The following is an 18,089-nucleotide window of genomic DNA, read 5'->3' on the forward strand; positions in this document are numbered from 1 at the left end:
TTTCTTTAAAAAGGTTTATTTGCATCAAGAATCAGCTTATATGGGACTACACCAAGTAAACTTTATGTACAAAAATGAGAACATCCTTCAATTAGCAGCTCAGATTATTTTGAAGATTAGATAATACAAAGTAATAACCCAGTACATTAAATGCAAAAACAGACAAAAATATTTTTCTTCACAAGGAAAAGTGTCAGTTAAAGTGTATTACAAAAAAGTGATTCAGGTAGATATTCAGATAGCAAAATATTCAAAGTATAGAAATATCAAATATACAAAATAATTCTACAAGACAAATCAATGTTTAACAAATGCTAGATGAAGTTCTATAAAATGTTGCTAATTTTAATGAGGTGCACCTAGAAAAATATGTTATCATCTTCGCATTGTACTTGACTAAATAATTTACTTTAATACATTTTATATAGTTAGAAATCATAATCAGACCTCCATTTAACCCTTTTTTTAAAAAAAAAAGAAAGATAGTTTTGGGAAAACCTGAAAGACAACATCAACCCATAAATGTTGGCCAGAAGACTACCTTATTATATTTCCCTTCCAATAAAATTTGAAATAGATGGATTCAGGTTTTTCTCAATTAAACATTTTATAGGTATTAAGTAATTTGCACATTAAATAAAAATACTGTCTTTCCTGTCTTGAGATTATGGGTTTCAATGAATTATCCAGCAGCAAAAGACCTTTTGAGGCAATTTAACCAAATCCACATGTTGGGAATATTTCAGGATCAAGTTCAACTTTTTTTTAGCCTGTTCAGCGTTATTCTTTCAAGGCTCGTGTTGTTCTACCAAACTGGCTCCATTATTTGACCAAAGAATTAAGTTAAAATAATCCCTAGAAAGTTGATTATGTCAATTTAATCAATGCATTAAAATGATACACATTTTAATAAAAAGGCTACAGAAGCAATGTCATAAATAAACTTGTACAAAAATGTACAAATTGAAGCAGGAAAAACAGCAATCAAAATTTCTTCAATTAGTGTTCAACCAGGTAGACAATAGTATTGTAAAAAAGATGGAACAAAGTTAAAGGAAAACAAATCCACAGTTCAGTTAGCATTATCCTTCCCTTAAATGAGGCATACTTCAAATACAATTACACTTTATATCATTTAAACTTTTACAATGGTTGCAACTGATCAAAAGTATTATTTTACACATTTAGCCAATATGCAAATGCTATATCAAATGAGTTGTTGATCGACTGCAAGTGTGGTATTTTTTCTCAAATGTTGCTGGTAGACTCACCAATGAAGGCGATTGTACACCCTGGTAAAACAACAAAAAAAGATCAATTTTTGAGACTTGTGAAAATGTACTGACTTTCCAGATTAATATTTGTTCCTCCAAGGAAGCATTTCAAACTCAAAGTTAAAAATCACACAACACCAGGTTATAGTCCAACAGGTTTAATTGGAAGCACACTAGCTTTCGGAGCGACGCTCCTTCATCATCAGAGCGTCGCTCGGAAAGCTAGTGTGCTTCCAATTAAACCTGTTGGACTATAACCTGGTGTTGTGTGATTTTTAACTTTGTACACCCCAGTCCAACACCGGCATCTCCGAATCATTTCAAACTCAAGTATAGTCAAATTAGTAAAGTTGCAAATCAAGATGCAAATTTCCTAAGAGTGACAGATTTGCTTAACACAAGAATTGAACATATTATCTTCCATCTTTTTTGCACCCAACATGTTTCAACCAGTTTCAAATCTAGGTCAAATACAGAGAAAGACTCTGCATTTGACATGAATTCACACAGGTACAGTGTGATTTGCATATAAACACCAAATATAAATATTTAAAATACCCAAGTGTTATTTACTGTTCTATTGTGGTAGCACCCCCAAGTCTGGGTCAGAAGCTTCAAGGTCAGGATGTAACTTAAGATCCACGATGGAAGGTGTATCAAAACATGGCCAAAATAGATAATTATCAAACTCTAAATACCCTCAGTTAGTTGAAGTCTATTTCATTTGGTGATTAATGTATGAGAAACCTGCTGAACAAAAATCTATATTTCCTATCGATCCATTTAATCTTATATCATCTTGTCTGACAAAGATAGATCAATTTTATGCATGACAGCATGATCAAAAGTATCTAATGCTATATGTCAAATTGAAATGTCAAATTGAAATGCTTTCATTTCTGGTTTTCCTTTCCTTGTCTCTGAAGATTAATCCTATGTAGTTCTTGAAATTACATATGACTCTTCTTCAGCTCCAAGGAAGAGTTATACTGAACGCAAAACATCAACCGATTCTTTTTCCATAGATGCTGTCAGACCTGCCTATTCTTCCAGTTCTTCATATGAGAGATTTCCAACATCTACAATGGCTTCACTAATTACAGCAGTTCTTCTCAACTGTTTCATATCTCACTATAAGTTGTTTTAGTTACTTAACCAGGACATTGTGCACTTTGAACATGGGACAGGGTGTAGACACTGTGTATATTTACTCATTTTGACCATTTGGCTCAACATTCTGTGTGTTATTTACTGTTCTATTGTGGTAGCACCCCCAAGTCTGGGTCAGAAGCTTCAAGATCAGGATGTAACTTAAGATCCACTATGGAAGGTGTATCAAAACATGGCCAAAATAGATAATTATCAAACTCTAAATGTTTTCAATACTCTTAAAGCAGGCAACAAAAGCAGGAGGATTTCCTTGTCATCTAAAATGATACAGTAGCTGCCACATAGACTCCAAATGCTATACAGGATTTTTCATGCAGGTTCGTGCCAGGAGCAAACAACATATGCATCCCAAGGGATTCAGACTAGGATGGAGGCGAGGAGAAATTTCTTCACCCAGAGAATGGTGAGCCTGTGGAATTCTCTACAATAGAAAGGAGCTGAGGCCAAAATATTAGATGAAAAGAGTTAGATGATCAGCCATGATCATAGTCAATGGCAGAGCAGGCCGAAAGAAGAGGGCCAAATAGAAAATAAGAACACGAGTGATCCATGTTTCTACCACAAACAGTATAGAATGAATCTACCAAACCCCAGATGTCAGAAATTCACCTCTGGCTATTTAGATACAGCTAAATAGACTGCGTTACATTCATTTTGAGCATAAGGCATAAGGGAACAAAGAACAGTACAGCACAGGAACAGACCTGCACAAACACATGATGCCTGTCTAAACTAAGAGCCTTTTGCCTCCACAGTCCTTATCCCTCTATTCCCAGCCTATTAAGGTATCTGTCAAGATGCCTCTTAAATGTTGCTATTGTATCTGCTTCTGCCACCTCCTATGGCAGCACATTCTAATCGGTCTCTCATCTTCATCAAATTGATCCCTATACCTTAAATTTATGTCCTAGTAATTGACATTTCTACTCTGGCGGTGGTGATTGTTGGAGTGAGTTGAAAGAGGGGCTGGCTGACTCCCTCATTCTATCTATGCCCTTCAATTTTGTAAACCTCAGTCAGGTCACCTCTTAGCCTCCAACAAACTGAGTTTGTCCCATCTCTCCTCAAAGACAAGATCTTGGTAAGCCACTTCTGTGCCCTTTCCAAAGCCCCCACGTCCTTCTTATAGTAGAAGAACCAGAACTATACAGAGTATTCCAAATAAAGTCTATCTAAAAACTTCTACACAGCTAGATGTCTTGCCAATTATTATTATTTAAATAAAAACACTATGCCCTGACTGATGAGGGCAAGCATGTCACACAGTTCATGACCATCTCATTCACTTGTGTTGCCACTTCCAGGGAACTATGGGCCTGTATGTTAATGCTCCCAAGGATTCTGCCATCTAAATGTATACTTCCCTCTTGCTTTAAACCTTACAAAGTCCATCACATTACATCTATTTTGAATTAAATTCCATCTGTAATTTCTCTACCCAAGTTTCTAGCCTCTGTGTATCCTGCTGTAATCTCTGGCCTTGTGGGTCATTTTCAAACTTACAAATCAGATTATCTACATTCTCTTCAAAACTCATGTTACAATCAACAGGGTCCCAGCATTGATCCCTGCAGAACAGCACTGATCACAGATCTCCCAGTCAGCAAAACACCCTTCCACTTAGACTCTGCCTTTTATGTTCTTGTATCCATTTTACCAGTTCACTGCAGACCCCATGCAACTTCACCTTCTGCATCAATCTGCCATGATGGATCTTGTCAAAGGCCTTGCTAAAGTCCATATAGACAACATCCACTATTCTGCCCTCAATCATTTTTATCACTTGCTCAAAAAACTCAAAACATTTGAGACATGGATAGACCCTCCTGCAGAAGCTCCTGCAATAAAGGCAAGACCTGACAAAGCAGCTTATCGGAATGGAGGAGAGAGTAGAATAAAAGTTTCCTGCCACAACTGTGATCAACAGGGACACTTTGCAAGGGCCCCACGAGCAGCGAACAATGTAAAATATTGCAGCCACTGCAACAGAATAGAACACATAGAAGCAGTGTGCTGGGAAAAGCATGGGGCACCCCAAAACACCACCCGGAACACTGCGGAACCACGGGGATCCTGAGGTCAGCAGAGTTGACAATCTGCTCTCTCCATTCATGAGGGTAAGGGAGAGGGGAGAATTTATGTGCCTGAAGTAATAGGAGGGAGGAAATGTGAAGTGCTAGTAGACACAAGAGCGGCCCTATCTATCACAAACTTACCTTTACCCCACATAAAATAATTCACTTAACTGGAGTAGGAGGGTATAAAACACCAGCTACCTAAGCAAAACTACCCTTGTAGAGAAAAAAAAATATCCCCATGAAATTCTATCTATGCCAAAATAATGAGAGCACCAAAATGGGCAATGATCTCATGAGAGAATAACATTCTAAATCGATTGTGCGAAAGGGAAATTGATTTGGCCCAGACAGGACGGTCGAAAGACAGAGACTGGGAAATCTACAAAGCTATTAAAGTGGCTATAGTCACCAGTAGGGACTGGAACCTCAAAAAGGGGGGATTCGGAACCATCTCTGCCTCTGTCCCGGAGCATGGGCAGAAACAGGTCTAGTTAACATAAACCCAATAAGGCTGCCCAGATCGGAGCATAAGCCTCACTGGCAATACCCAATAAAACCCAGAGCAGAAAAAGCAGTTGTGGAAATCGTGCAAGGACTAGTGAAACAGGGAATTCTGAAAAAAAAACCCACAATTTCAACTAATTCCCTGACATGGCCAGTAATAAAGCCTGATGGGAGCTACAGGCTCACCGGGTTCTGATCTATCCTGCTTCACCCAGAATAAATTCGAATAGTTAGGGATACGGGAGAAAACCCAGCTGAGAGAATTCTAGACACAGGGGAACCAGACACAGCCGAGGAGACCCTCTTTGTGGGCAGATCACGAAAATATGTAGCAGGGTCACCCCAAACAGGATGGGCTGTGGTAAATGATAAGTTAGAAACAGTTATTTCCAGAAGAATTGATTGAAGTCAGTCCACACCAGGTAGCAGAACTGGTAGCACTTGCCAAAACAATGGAACTAGCAAAAGGAAAAACCGTGAATATATACAGTCAATATGCTTTCGGTGTAGTCCATGACTACATGGTAGTATGGGATAGAAGAGGGTTCACCACTCCCCTATCAGACACCAATTGAGAATTCAGGCACTATAGCATGCCAGTGAACATCCAAAAGAGGCTGCAGTAATAAAAGTAAAAGTCCAGCAAAAGGAGTCAGCAAAAGAGAGAGAGTCCAAGTTGGCTAAACACAAAGGAAACCAGGCAACAGACCGAGCAGTTCAGAAAGCCCAAGAACAAGAAGCCATTGATGAGGCTGCAATAGCCTGCAATTAAATTAGCAAAAGACACTGTCCAAATTCAGCAACTACAGGAGGACAGCCCACAGGGAGAGAGAGAAATGGAAACTGCAGGGGGCTTTCAAAGGGGAGGGTGGTGTCTACAGGCAAGCAGACAAGGTGGTAGCACCAGCATGTATACAGAACACACTGCTTGAACTGCACCATGGGCTCTCCTATATAGCTAGAGAGGCCATAATAGCAAGCCTGGGGAGTGTGTGGTGGTGGAAGGGAATGGGAAGAAACGTGGCCAAGTACTGCCACAGATGCATGGTTTGTGCACAACATAACCCATGGAGACCCATAAAAGTTAGGATGGGACACCAGCCCAGACCTAGAGCATCCTAGAAACACCTGCAGATAGATTTTGCAGTGCCACTACCACCCTCCTGTGGGTAAACATACTGCTGGTCATCACTGGCCAATTCAGCCAGTGGGTAGAGGGATTTCCGACCAAAAGCTGCACTGCAACCACTGTAGCCAGAATATTAGTGGAGGTGGTAATCCCTAGGTTTGGGGGGGGGGGGGGGGGGTATCCTGCCAGATGACTTCAACCAAGGGACACATTTTACAGGCAAAGTCATGAAGACTGTCTGCCAATTACTCGGCATTAGACAAAAATTTCACATTCCCTGTCACCCCTGAAGCTCAGGGATGGTAGAATAAACAGAACGTTCAAAATACTTTAGCCAAGGCGATGCAAACATCAGGCAGAATATGGGCTGAAGTGCTGCCAGCCATACTAATGAGATTAAGAATCATCACGAATCGGACAACTGGACTAACACCATATGAATTAATGATTGGGCGAGCAATGTAGTTACCAGAGACAATAATCACAAGTGGCACTGATCCACTTGTGGCACTGATCCATTGGTCCACTAAAAGACAAATTTCAGTGGTATGTGATAGAATTAAATGCCCAATTGAAAAGGATGCAGAAATCTGTAATTGATAATTGATAAACAGGACAAAAAAAGGACAAGGCAGGGGAACTTGAAATCTTCCCTGAGGTCCCAGCAACAGGAAGCTGCGGCCTGGTGTGAACACTGTCCGACAAGCCAGGCTTCACCCCAAAATGGAATGGGCCATACGACATGGTAATAAATGGGGCATCTGTGCCTGCACAGATATTAAAGGAAAAGGCACATGGAAGCACTGGACCCAACTAAAACCACTTAAAGACACCTATGACTAAACTAATGGCATTAACCATTCTTCAGGTGCAGGCAGGAACAGCAGACAAGCCAGTCAGAGTTGGCAAGTAATACAGAGTTGGCTGAACTCAGACTCTACACACTGCAGACTACCAATTAGCACAGCAAGGGGAAATTTGTACAAATTATTGGTGACAATTGTATTGCTCATGTTATTGATGGCTCTTATAACATTACAGAAGCCATCATCATCAAAAATATCCGAGACCAGCTGGATAACTTCTGACAGGGAGCCACAATAACAGACAGCTGGCTAAATTGGGTGCTAGGTAAATCTTGGGGATCCTATTTGGCACACAGGTTAGTTATCCTTATTGCAGTCATGCTAGTATTCTGTGGGCCTCGGGTGTTTAAAGCACTGCTGTATGACGCTACTGATGAGAACGGTGCCAGCAGCGAGTGTCACCATGAAAGAACTTTAACAAAAGTGGCACTCCGTGATACCCCTTGGAAGGAGGAGCTCCTAGAGATTACCTACCGCTACATGTAAATTGGGTGGCCTGCAGGAGATCTCAAAAGTCGTCTCCTTGACCACAAAAGGGGGAAATGAAGTGGGACATGGCACGGGGCAGGTTGACGGACACACAAGACGGCTGCTGAGCCATAAGTTTGCCATTTGACACACAAGATGGGTTGCCACAATATGGAGAGAGAGAAAAGCAAACACAGATACAGCCTGGGGCCACCAAGATGAGAGCACAATGCACTCACAATCTAGTCGATTAGTTTAAGGCAGTTGGGGGAAAGAGAATACACGAGTAGCGTATACTGCCTGCTGAAGTGTCTAGGTCCAGCCAACACTTGATAAAAATGCTATCTGTTTGATACGGACTCAATGCAAAGTGCTAATAGCCAGGGCTGCAGTAATCGTCCTTCTCAGAAAGAGTGATTAGCACCTATTGCTACAGTAATGGACTTCTGCGCAGACATTGAAACTGACATTGACCGCATTAAAACTATCAACGATTCTGCAATGTTTACAATAAACAAACTATGTTACAAAGACAATAACCTCATCACTGACTGATGATATTACAAAACGTATAAAAGTATCTTGACATGTGCTCCAGGTTGAGAGAAGAATCACAGCTGACCACTGTGCTGTTGGTGTCTTTCTCTCCCCGAAGCTCCAGTATTTCCTTGTACAATAAACTCTGTCATTGAACCCCAACTCTGACTAAGAGGCTGGTGATTTTCCCCACAACAGTCACTGTCCCTGAAATGTCCTCCCAGTGAAATTTCAATCAATCAATCACTTGGTCAGGATCATTTGCCAATATCAGGCCTAATACAGCCCCTCCCCTAGTTGGATTATTTATGTATTGATTCAAGAAACCCTCCTGGGCACACTGAACAAGTTATCCCTGTCTAAGCCCCTGGTGCTCAGGGAGTCCCAGTTAACATATAGAAAGTTAAAATCACCCACCAGAACAACCTGTTATTTTCAAATCTTGCCATGGCTGGTGAACATTTATTGCCTTTCCATACTTGCCCTCAAGAATGTGGTTCTGAGCTGCCTGCTTGAACTGCTGCAGTCTACCAGCTGTGGGTTGACCCACAATGCCATGAGGGAAAGAATTCCTGGATTTTAACCCAGCAACAGTGAAGGCGATATATTTAAAGTTAGCATGGTGAGTAGCTTGGAGGGGAATTGCAGGCGGTGTTTCCTTCTTGATGCAAGTGGTTGTGGGTTTGGAAGGTGCTGTCGGAGGACCTTTATTGAATTTCTGCAGTGCACCTTGTAAATAGTACACACTGCTGCTGAGTGTCAGTGGTAGAGGGAGTGGATGCATGCCAATCAAGCTGGCTGCTTTGTTCTGGATGGTATCAAGCCTGCAGCTGCGTTCATCCAGGCAAGTGGGAAGTATTTCATCACACTCTAAACTAGTGTCTTGTAGATGATCGACAAGAGGGTTTTGGAGAGTTATTTGCTGCAGTATTTCTGGTCTCTGACCTGTTCTTGTGGTGCCTGTGTTTATGTGATGAGTCCAGTTGAGTTTTTCGCCAATGATAACCACTAGTATGTTGATAATGGGAAATTCACTGATGGTAAGGGGGAAGCAACAGCCTAGACTATTCATCCAGAAATTCAGTTAATACTTTGGGGACCGAGGTTCAAATGATGGGATTGGAATTCAATTTAAAAACTCGAATTAAGAATTTACTGATGACCATGAAATCGTAATTGATTGTTACAAAAACCCATCTAGTTTGCTAATGTGCTTCAGGGAAGGAAATCTACTACCCGCACCTGGTTTGACCTACATGTGACTCCAGACTTATAGTCATGTGATTGAACCTCAATTACCGAGCAAATTAATCAGTTGTACCAATCACTACAAAGTCTCAGCTATAACCTGATGAAATATTCCTTCCGTTTTCTCCTAGTGGCTGTCAGGCGAGGCCTGTATTTCAACTTTCAGGTGCTGGTTTCCTGAATGTCACCCCTACTGTCATTCTAAGTGCTACTCTCAGATTTGGAAGATGCTATTGAATGAAGCGGAGAGATTTTCTGAAGTTGTTTAAATCTTGTTAAAATGATGTACAAACCTGCCACTGTGCACAGGTGATAGAGATAGTTAAAGTTTATTGTGATGGGTTGGGTTGCCAATCAATTGAAAGTTTTACATGAGTGGTGTCAAGCTTATTTCACTGTTAAAGTTGCATTCATCCACACAAGTAGAGAGTACTCCCTCATACTCTTCGGTGGGCAAACTCCAAAAGAAAAACACTTTATTCCCTCCCAAATTCCTAACTGCTAACCAGCTTTTGTAACCACAGTATTTAGAATGATGGTGCAGTTTAGTTTCTGGCCAATGGTAATTCCAGGATGTTGATCCTGGGGAAATTCAGCAAAAGTAACTCTATTGAATATCAAGGGGAGATAATTAGGTTCTCTCGTTTGACATGGGCACTGCCGGAACGCAAGTGTTGCTGAAGACTGCAGTCCTCACCTTCCCAAGTTCTAATCTTATGGTGGAAGAAAGGTCATTACTGAAGCAATTTAAAATTGTTAGGTCTAGGATAAAGTCAGGAAGAATCCCTACAGCATTGTCTGAAAGACAAAAAAAAAATTTGGTCCCTAACATTTCCTCCAAGCTTCGTGCATATGCAGCTGCTCCAATGTTCTGCGCACAGCAACCGATATTGGCATACTTATCATAGCACTGACTTCCAATTCTGGAAGTCGCTGCAATGGATGGGTCTCTGAGCCCATGCAGCCTATAAGAAAATTAGAGGGAACACTTGGTCTCCCACAACCATCTTCCTTTGTATTGGATACAACTCTCATTCTTTAATAGCTCCTCTTCTTCACCCTTGATCTTTCTCTTTTAACACAACCAATTCTCACCAATGACTTGAGAGGAGCTCCTTGTTGACATGCCATCTTGATGTCAAGGACAATCAATCATTCTCAGCTCACCTTTGTAATTCAGTTCTTTTGTCCATGTTTAGACCAAGGCAATAAATGTGGTTTATAGTAAATTATAGCAAGAACACTTTATTAGAATCCATTGTTGCCTTTGGATTTTAAAGAACCAAACAGCAGGTGCACTTTAAGTTGACCAAATCGATATCATTTTAAGGCCTGTTTCCTCATATTATGTTTGTTTTTTTGGCCTTACATCGTTGCATACACTCCCACAAGGGCTGCCTCCCAGAGTTCTGTCCCCTGGCTTTGTTTCTGTTCTTATTTTTTCATTGAAGCCATTGCCTTCTCCAGGCTGCTGATCTGAGCTTGGGCAGCAACTCATAGCAGAAGTTGGTCAGTGCAATGACTCTGCCACTAGATGGCATCTGATTAATTTAAGTGTACAGGAGCATACTACTTTAAATACTACACCTATGTTGCTGTTTGGAATTTTTTATTCTGCAAGCAATTTTAGAGGAGAATTCACAGTTCTGCACTCACTGGTTACAGATTTTCAACTTTTCTTTTGCTTATGGGAAATGTCTAAAGGAACACTCACATTGATTTGTATGAGAGTTTATGATTTACTTAAAGACTCAATTTTCAGAAATGCAACCATAACTTTAATAAATTATATAAATCAAAAAAGTTAAAAATCACAACACCAGGTTATTGTCCAACAGGTTTAATTTGAAGCACACTAGCTTTCGGAGTGACACTCCTTCATCAGGTGATAGTGGAGGGCTCGATCATAACAGAATTTATAGCAAACATTTACAGTGATGTAACTGAAATTATACATTGAAAAATTGATTGTCTGTTAAGCCTTTCATCTGTTAGAATACAGTGATAGTTTCACTTCTTTCATGTGTAAATCACAAAACCTTTTTTTTTAAAGAAGTTGCATTCTCGGGTTGTCTGTGCGTGTGTGTATCTGTCTGGGGTGGGGCGTGTGTGTAGTGTATAGTGCCTCAACCGGGAGCTTGGGTTCATGTCACATTATAGGTGAACACCATTGCACTATACACACACACACACACACACACACACACACACACCCTCTCAGACTTAAGACACTCTGCACTCACCCCACACACACACCTCACAACCCCCACCCCAGACAGACAAAGACCCACATGCACACATTTTCTGGGGTGAATTTGTACTTGCAGAGTTACATTGTACTTTGCTCAAAAACTGCATGAATTCATGTAAAACTCTGTTATCTCACTTTTTAAGATTAGAATCAATCTAAACATCATGGCATAGACAGAGAACACAGGGGGCCAACACCTTCAACATATTGTCTAGCTATCACCATTGTTAACAGCTAACCTGAGAATGCAACATTTTTAATAAAAAAAGGTTTTGTGATTTACACATGAAAGAAGTGAAACTATCACTGTATTCTAACAGATGAAAGGCTTAACAGACAATCAATTTTTCAATGTATAATTCAGTTACATCACACTGTAAATGTTTGCTATAAATTCTGTGTTACGATCGAGCCCTCCACCATCACCTGATGAAGGAGCGTCGCTCCGAAAGCTAGTGTGCTTCCAATTAAACCTGTTGGACTATAACCTGGTGGTGTGATTTTTAACTTTGTACACCCCAGTCCAACACCGGCATCTCCATATCATATATAAATCAACATTCTTATTGCATTTAATTTTATTTAAAAATAATTGCAGTGAAACATTGCACGTTTTAACAACAATTTCCATTGTACCAGTGCAACAAGCAAAAAGAATTCTTCGATTAGTTTAAACAAAATAACCAACTGCTCTGTATACATTTGCTAAACTGACATGTTAGTTTTAATAGTCGCCAATTTGTTTGATTTTTTTTAAAAATAGGAATAAAATCTACAGATTAATAGGAAAAAATCCAAAATGTTCAACTTGAAAATAATTTTATTGGTTTACTTTAATTTAGGTAATTGCCTATAACTACCGTGCAAAAGCTGAACAGCTTGAAAGAAAATGCTGAAATTCAAATTTATGCATGCGCAACAAAAAATTTTGAAAAGCAAAATGTGCCTTGTACTTACCACTTAGGAATAAGAAGTGTGCCTTGTACTTACCACTAACGAAGATGTGCTGGCCAATCGACTACCCAGGTAAGTTCCATTACTTGTTGGGCTCTTTGTATCAGGGGTACTGTGGACCATCAGAGCTCGTTGCAAAACTCTCTTCGGTGTTTTAGTAAATGAGAATGCTCTTGTAACCTGGACAAACAAAACGGTTTTATTGTACCATTAAAATCATAATATATACTAAAGGCAGAGAAAGTCATTTTGAATCAACAATCATTTGGTGTCTAAGTACAGCAGGAAATCTAAGTATTAAGGAGACAGGTTTGTATTTGGAGTTTGAGATGAAGGCAAAAAAAAAAAGATGACTATTTAGGCACTGTTGGTGAGGGAAGCAGCAAAAAAACCAACATAAAAAGTTAGAATTGAACGGCATACATTAAGTTAGAGTCTATTTCCTACGTTCTCAGACTGAGTCTGAGATGTACAGCATGGAACCAGACTCTCTGGTCCAACTTACAATTGTGTTGTCCACAACCACCTGATGAAGGAGCAGCGCTCCGAAAGCGAGTGCTTCCAATTAAACCTGTTGGACTATAACCTGGTGTTGTGTGATTTTTAACTTTATACACCCCAGTCCAACACTGGCATCTCCGAATCATGCATAAGATTGGTTCAGTTGAGATACGAACAGCGTCAAAATTTAGTACAAGATGCTTACTTAAACAGTTGTTTAGTTATACAATTAAATAAGTTTTAGTCAATGTAAACATTTAAACAAATTATGTTTGAGCCAGAACTGCAAAATTGTACAATTTAAGCACATCAAGATAAAATTTGTCATAGAGTTAGAGATGTACGCCACGGAAACAGACCCTTCGGTCTAACACGCCAACTAGATATCCGAACCTAATCTAGTCCCATTTGCCAGCGCTTGGCCCATATCCTTCCAAACTCTTCCTATTAAAAGGCATCTGGACAGACATATGAAATGTTGTAATTGTACCACCTCCACCACTTCCTCTGGCAGCTCATTCCATACACACACACCACACTGCGTGAAAAAACTTCCCCTTACGGCTCTTTTAAATTTGTCTCTGTCCCCCTAATTCTGTGCCTTCTACTTCCAGATTCCCTCACCCCAGGGAAAAGACTTGTCTATTTATCCTGTCTATGCCCCTCGATTTTATAAACCTCTAAGGTCACCCCTCAGCCTCTGACGTTCCAAGGAAAACAGCCCCAACCTAGTCAACCTCTCCCTATAGCTCACAACCTCCAACCCTGGCAACATCCTCGTAAATCTTTTCTGAACCCTTTCAAGTTTCACAACATCCTTCCAATAGAAGGGAGACCAGAATTTGACTTGTGTTGAAACAAGCAGCATAGGATATAAAAAGTTATAATTTATTTGACCAATGATTACATGTATTCCCCATGTGTGGATACTAATTCAAGCTTGGAATCAACCACAGATTTGTTTCTTCAAAACTACAGTACAAACATTATCACACACAATTCATCTTGGAACAAAGTAGTGCAAGTTTCAGTAATGCCCTTAGGTGTGTAGGACTAGAAATATAATCAGAATCAGAATCCCTACAGTGTGGAAAAAGCCTTTCAGCCCAACAAGCCCACACCGACCTTCCGAAGAGTAACCCACCCAGACCCATTCCCCTGCTCTATATTTATCCCTGACGAAACGCACTTAATCTACATATCCCTGAACACTATGGGCAATTTAGCATGGGCAATTCATCTAACCTACACATCTTTGGACTGTGGGAGGAAACCCACACAGACACTGGGGGAGCGTGCAAGCTCCACACAGACAGACAGTCGCACGAGGCAGGAATCGATCCTGGTCCCTGGCGCTGAGAAGCAGCAGTGCTAACCACTGAGCCATCATGCCACCCCCAAAGACAGGAACTCCATTTCAAGACTAAAGCTCATGCAGCCAATTAAACATTTTGGTCGTGCCTATAACTCAGTTAACAACTATCCATTATTATGTGGATGTTAAATTTGATTTGTAGAAAGAAAGTGGAGCATAATTATTCTTCAAAATAAGTTTCCAAACTTAATTCTATGTAACAGTAACCTTCATTCTCCAAATGTTTAATGATGTTCACAAAACAGTATAGAAACAAGTTATTCTTGTATTTTTTGTAAAATGGAGGATAGGAAATAGTGGGTAATAAAACAATTTAAAAACACAGATAGAAGGAGAGTGATAAAAACAGCAAAATATGCTAACACAAATATGCAAGAACATATATTTTACCTAAGCAACTCATGAACACTACCATTATAAAAGTTCAAACCATCGCCTTATGGATAGTGTTTGTTTAAACACATCTGAACTGGCCTAAATTAATATCAACTGAAAGTACCTCTGGAGAATACCAATTCAGTTCAACACACCTTTAAGTAGCAGGTTTCAACTTTTAATCAGCTTTTATTTGTTGATCGGTTTCTTTAATTCTTGATTAAAAAAAAATACCTTCTTTGAGGTTTTTTTAAATGCTCTTGATGCTCTGCTTAATGTGCTATCCACATCTTTTGTGTTGACTTCGAGACACTCTGGGTCAGTGTTAAAAATAATATTTTCCTAGAAGAGAACAAAATCATTAGGTTATGATAAGCCTATAATTGTGTAGATAATAACACAAGTCAGAGCCATAGAGATGTACAGCATGGAAACAGACCCTTCGGTCCAACTCGTCCATGCAAAGGAGATTAGGTTGGGCTATCTAGTCCCACCTGCCAGCACTTGGCCCACATCCCTCCAAACCCTTCCTATTCATATACCCATCCAGATGCCTCTTAAATGTTGCAATTGTACCAGCCTCCACCACTCCCTCTGGCTGCTCATTCCATACATGTACCATTCTCTGTGAAAACGTTGTCCCTTAGGTTTCCTTTATATCTTTCCCCTCTCACCCTAAACCTATGCCCTCTCGTTCTGAACTCCCCCACCCCAGGGAAAAAGACTTTGTCTATTTATACCATGCATGCCCCTCATGATTTTATAAACCTCTATAAGGTCACCCCTCAGCCTCTGATGCTCCAGGGAGAACAGCCCTAGCTATTTGACCTCTCCCTACAGCTCAAACCTGCAACCCTGGCAAGTGATTGATTACAATCACTTATGTACAATAAAGTTTTTTTGTAGAGCAGCTGAAGGAATGTGCACACAGGAAGAAAAGCACCACTACCAAACAAACACTTACTCCATCAAGGCTTCAACCCTTCATAAACTTGTTCAACGTTTCATTATGATCGCAGGTTGGGAAGGTGGTGCAGTGTCTCATGAAAACAGATTCCCTCTTTGTTTTTAACTGAAATTCTTAAAATATGCCCATGTGTGGCCATAAAGAAAAATAAATTTTGCATACAGAAATAATATGCACATTGTACCACTAAGTGACAAAGAAATGTATTATGTGCAGTCAGAAAATTATATCACATTTTATAGTCTGTTGTGACATGGAAATCTTGCTCAGACTCTCCAAATAATTAGAATTGCAAAAGAACTGTAAGATGAATAGACTCAAAGTTAAAAAAGAAAGAGCTCAACAGCCACTTGACCAGCTGACATTTCAGGGTACATTATCCAACTTTACTGAACTCAGAGAAACAGTGAGTGAGTGTGAAGAGGAATGAATTGGAGGGCAAAGAAATGGAGCAACTTGGAAGGGGCTAGATTTTCACTCAACTGATTTGATATGAAATATCTTTTTAGAACTGTTGGCTAGGACCCAATACCAGATTTTCAATCCATTCCCAGGCTTTGTAATTTTTGCTACATGCTTTTAAAGATACAAGCTAGTTCAGGTCATAGTCCTCCATCAGACACAACTTATTCCATTGCAAAGGTCAGTATGGCCTACTCTTCCGCAACTTAGTTACCCAGTGTCAGAAACCCTGAGAAAGCCTTAAACTCAGGGTTAGAGCGGCAGACTACTGAAGGTTCGGATTGGCTTATTGAAAGAGTTAGCCAGTAAATACTCAAGGAATTTTTAAAAAATCCAAGTTGAACATGTTAGTTAACAATATATTCATAGTCACCGGGTTTCTCACATCACCATTGATCCTAAGCACTCACCCACTTCCTTGGCACTTGAAATAGGATTTATGTCTAGCTAACTGAGTGAAACTAATAGTTTTCAATTTTCATCTCAACTGGTCGGAAAACTAAAAAGTTTCCTGGGTAGCAGCTTAACAAAAAGGCCAAACATTGCCTGCAACAGAATATTTTCTCGAATGATTTCCCAAAAATGACCCAAAATCACAGATTTTTTTAAATATCCCCAATGACAAAAAGTGTCTCATTTCAGTCCCCATGCCCTCCTGCAGATTACTTAGGTAAAAATCTTTTAGCGGCTAAATTGAGAAGTAGGATGTAAATACAGCTAATGGTTCCTTAATCACTTCACTGATCTTTCCTGAATGGTTGTTTTGTGGAACTGGATCCTTTCAAAATTATTACATGTCATGCAGCATTGTCAAAAAAAGCCAAAAGTGCTTCAGAGATGCAAAGAAAAAAAAAGAAACAAGCTGGACTAAAGAAGAAATTAGGAAAGGTGATCAAAAGCTTTAAGAGATGAGCATCCTGGAAGATCTTGGGAGGGAAAAGAAAAGGAACATGGAACATCAGGAATAAAAAATAAATCCAGAGCAGAGAACCAAGGAAACCTCTGGAAAGGTTATAATTACAAGGCGCATTCAAGATCAAATTAGAATCAGATTTAATGAGTAGCAGCTGTAGGTAACAGATTTCAGAAATGTGGCAACCATAAAAAGAGACAAGAAAGGAAAGAGTAACATGATAATCCAAGAGCTGGAAAGCAGTGGGTGGACAAGCATGCAATCATTTGCAGGTAGGCACAAACCAAGAGACTTGGAGGCAGCTGTACTGTAGAGAAAAGCATTACAGTAAAAGGGGCACCTCAGGTTCTGGCTATGTTAAAAAAGGGATTGATCGCCAACACAGCACCAAACTATAATGCTGGTTAAAACCAAAACAAAATTTGACTTCATTTTAAAAGAATCATAATAAAGCAAAAATTAAAATAACATTAAAATTAAAAATCACTTCCAGCACAAAAATTGAATTAATTGAATTAACTAAAAGACATATGCACTTTAGTGTTTTTACAAAGGAGTACGCTTTCTTAATCACATACAACAAAAATGGTTTGAACTGAATGGCTGTCTGAAAAATAAAATGTGCCAATTCATTATGCTTAGCTTCCAAATTCAAACACATTACAATGTTCATGTCAGGTCACAGCCATTCCTGTGTGCAATAGGCAAAATTTGAAGTATCAAAGATGAATCTTAGTGTGCAGTTCTCAATTACTAATTAATGAGCACTAAGAAAATTGACCATGCTAGTTCCCCACACTGCTGTCCTTACTGTCCAAACACATCCATGAAAAACTTTTGACTTACTGCATCTGCCTTGCAAATTGTGTTTGCCACATGTCGACAAAGCAGTCTTAACCAATGATTCTTCTTGGGTTCTTCCACTATTAATTGGAAACTAAACAGTAGGTTTGATTGTTCTGTTGGAGGTCGTACCACCAAGGCAAAAGCACTGCGGCAATCTGTAATACAACCACT

The 18,089-nt window shown here is 39.7% G+C and overlaps 1 protein-coding gene across 3 annotated transcripts in view; it reads right to left on the minus strand.

The window, feature by feature from the left end:
• Positions 1-18,089, minus strand: part of ect2 (epithelial cell transforming 2) — an 84,245-nt gene continuing 66,156 nt past the window's right edge. For 2 of the 3 annotated variants that reach the window (XM_043702209.2, XM_043702208.2), the window contains 4 exons: positions 17,919-18,073; positions 14,965-15,072; positions 12,516-12,659; positions 1-1,292 (listed from right to left, as the gene is read on the minus strand). In XM_043702209.2, coding sequence (XP_043558144.1) covers positions 1,203-1,292; positions 12,516-12,659; positions 14,965-15,072; positions 17,919-18,073 — 497 coding nt within the window. In that variant the 3' untranslated portion in view covers positions 1-1,202. Of the gene's footprint in view, positions 1,293-12,515; positions 12,660-14,885; positions 15,073-17,918; positions 18,074-18,089 lie in introns of those variants that run through there. The other variant, XM_087993591.1, reaches the window with a different exon arrangement.

Source organism: Chiloscyllium plagiosum, unplaced genomic scaffold (genome assembly GCF_037043375.1).
Source record: "Chiloscyllium plagiosum isolate Xiang-an unplaced genomic scaffold, Cpla_swu_hap1 HiC_scaffold_13, whole genome shotgun sequence".
In the NCBI taxonomy this organism is placed as follows: domain Eukaryota; kingdom Metazoa; phylum Chordata; class Chondrichthyes; order Orectolobiformes; family Hemiscylliidae; genus Chiloscyllium; species Chiloscyllium plagiosum.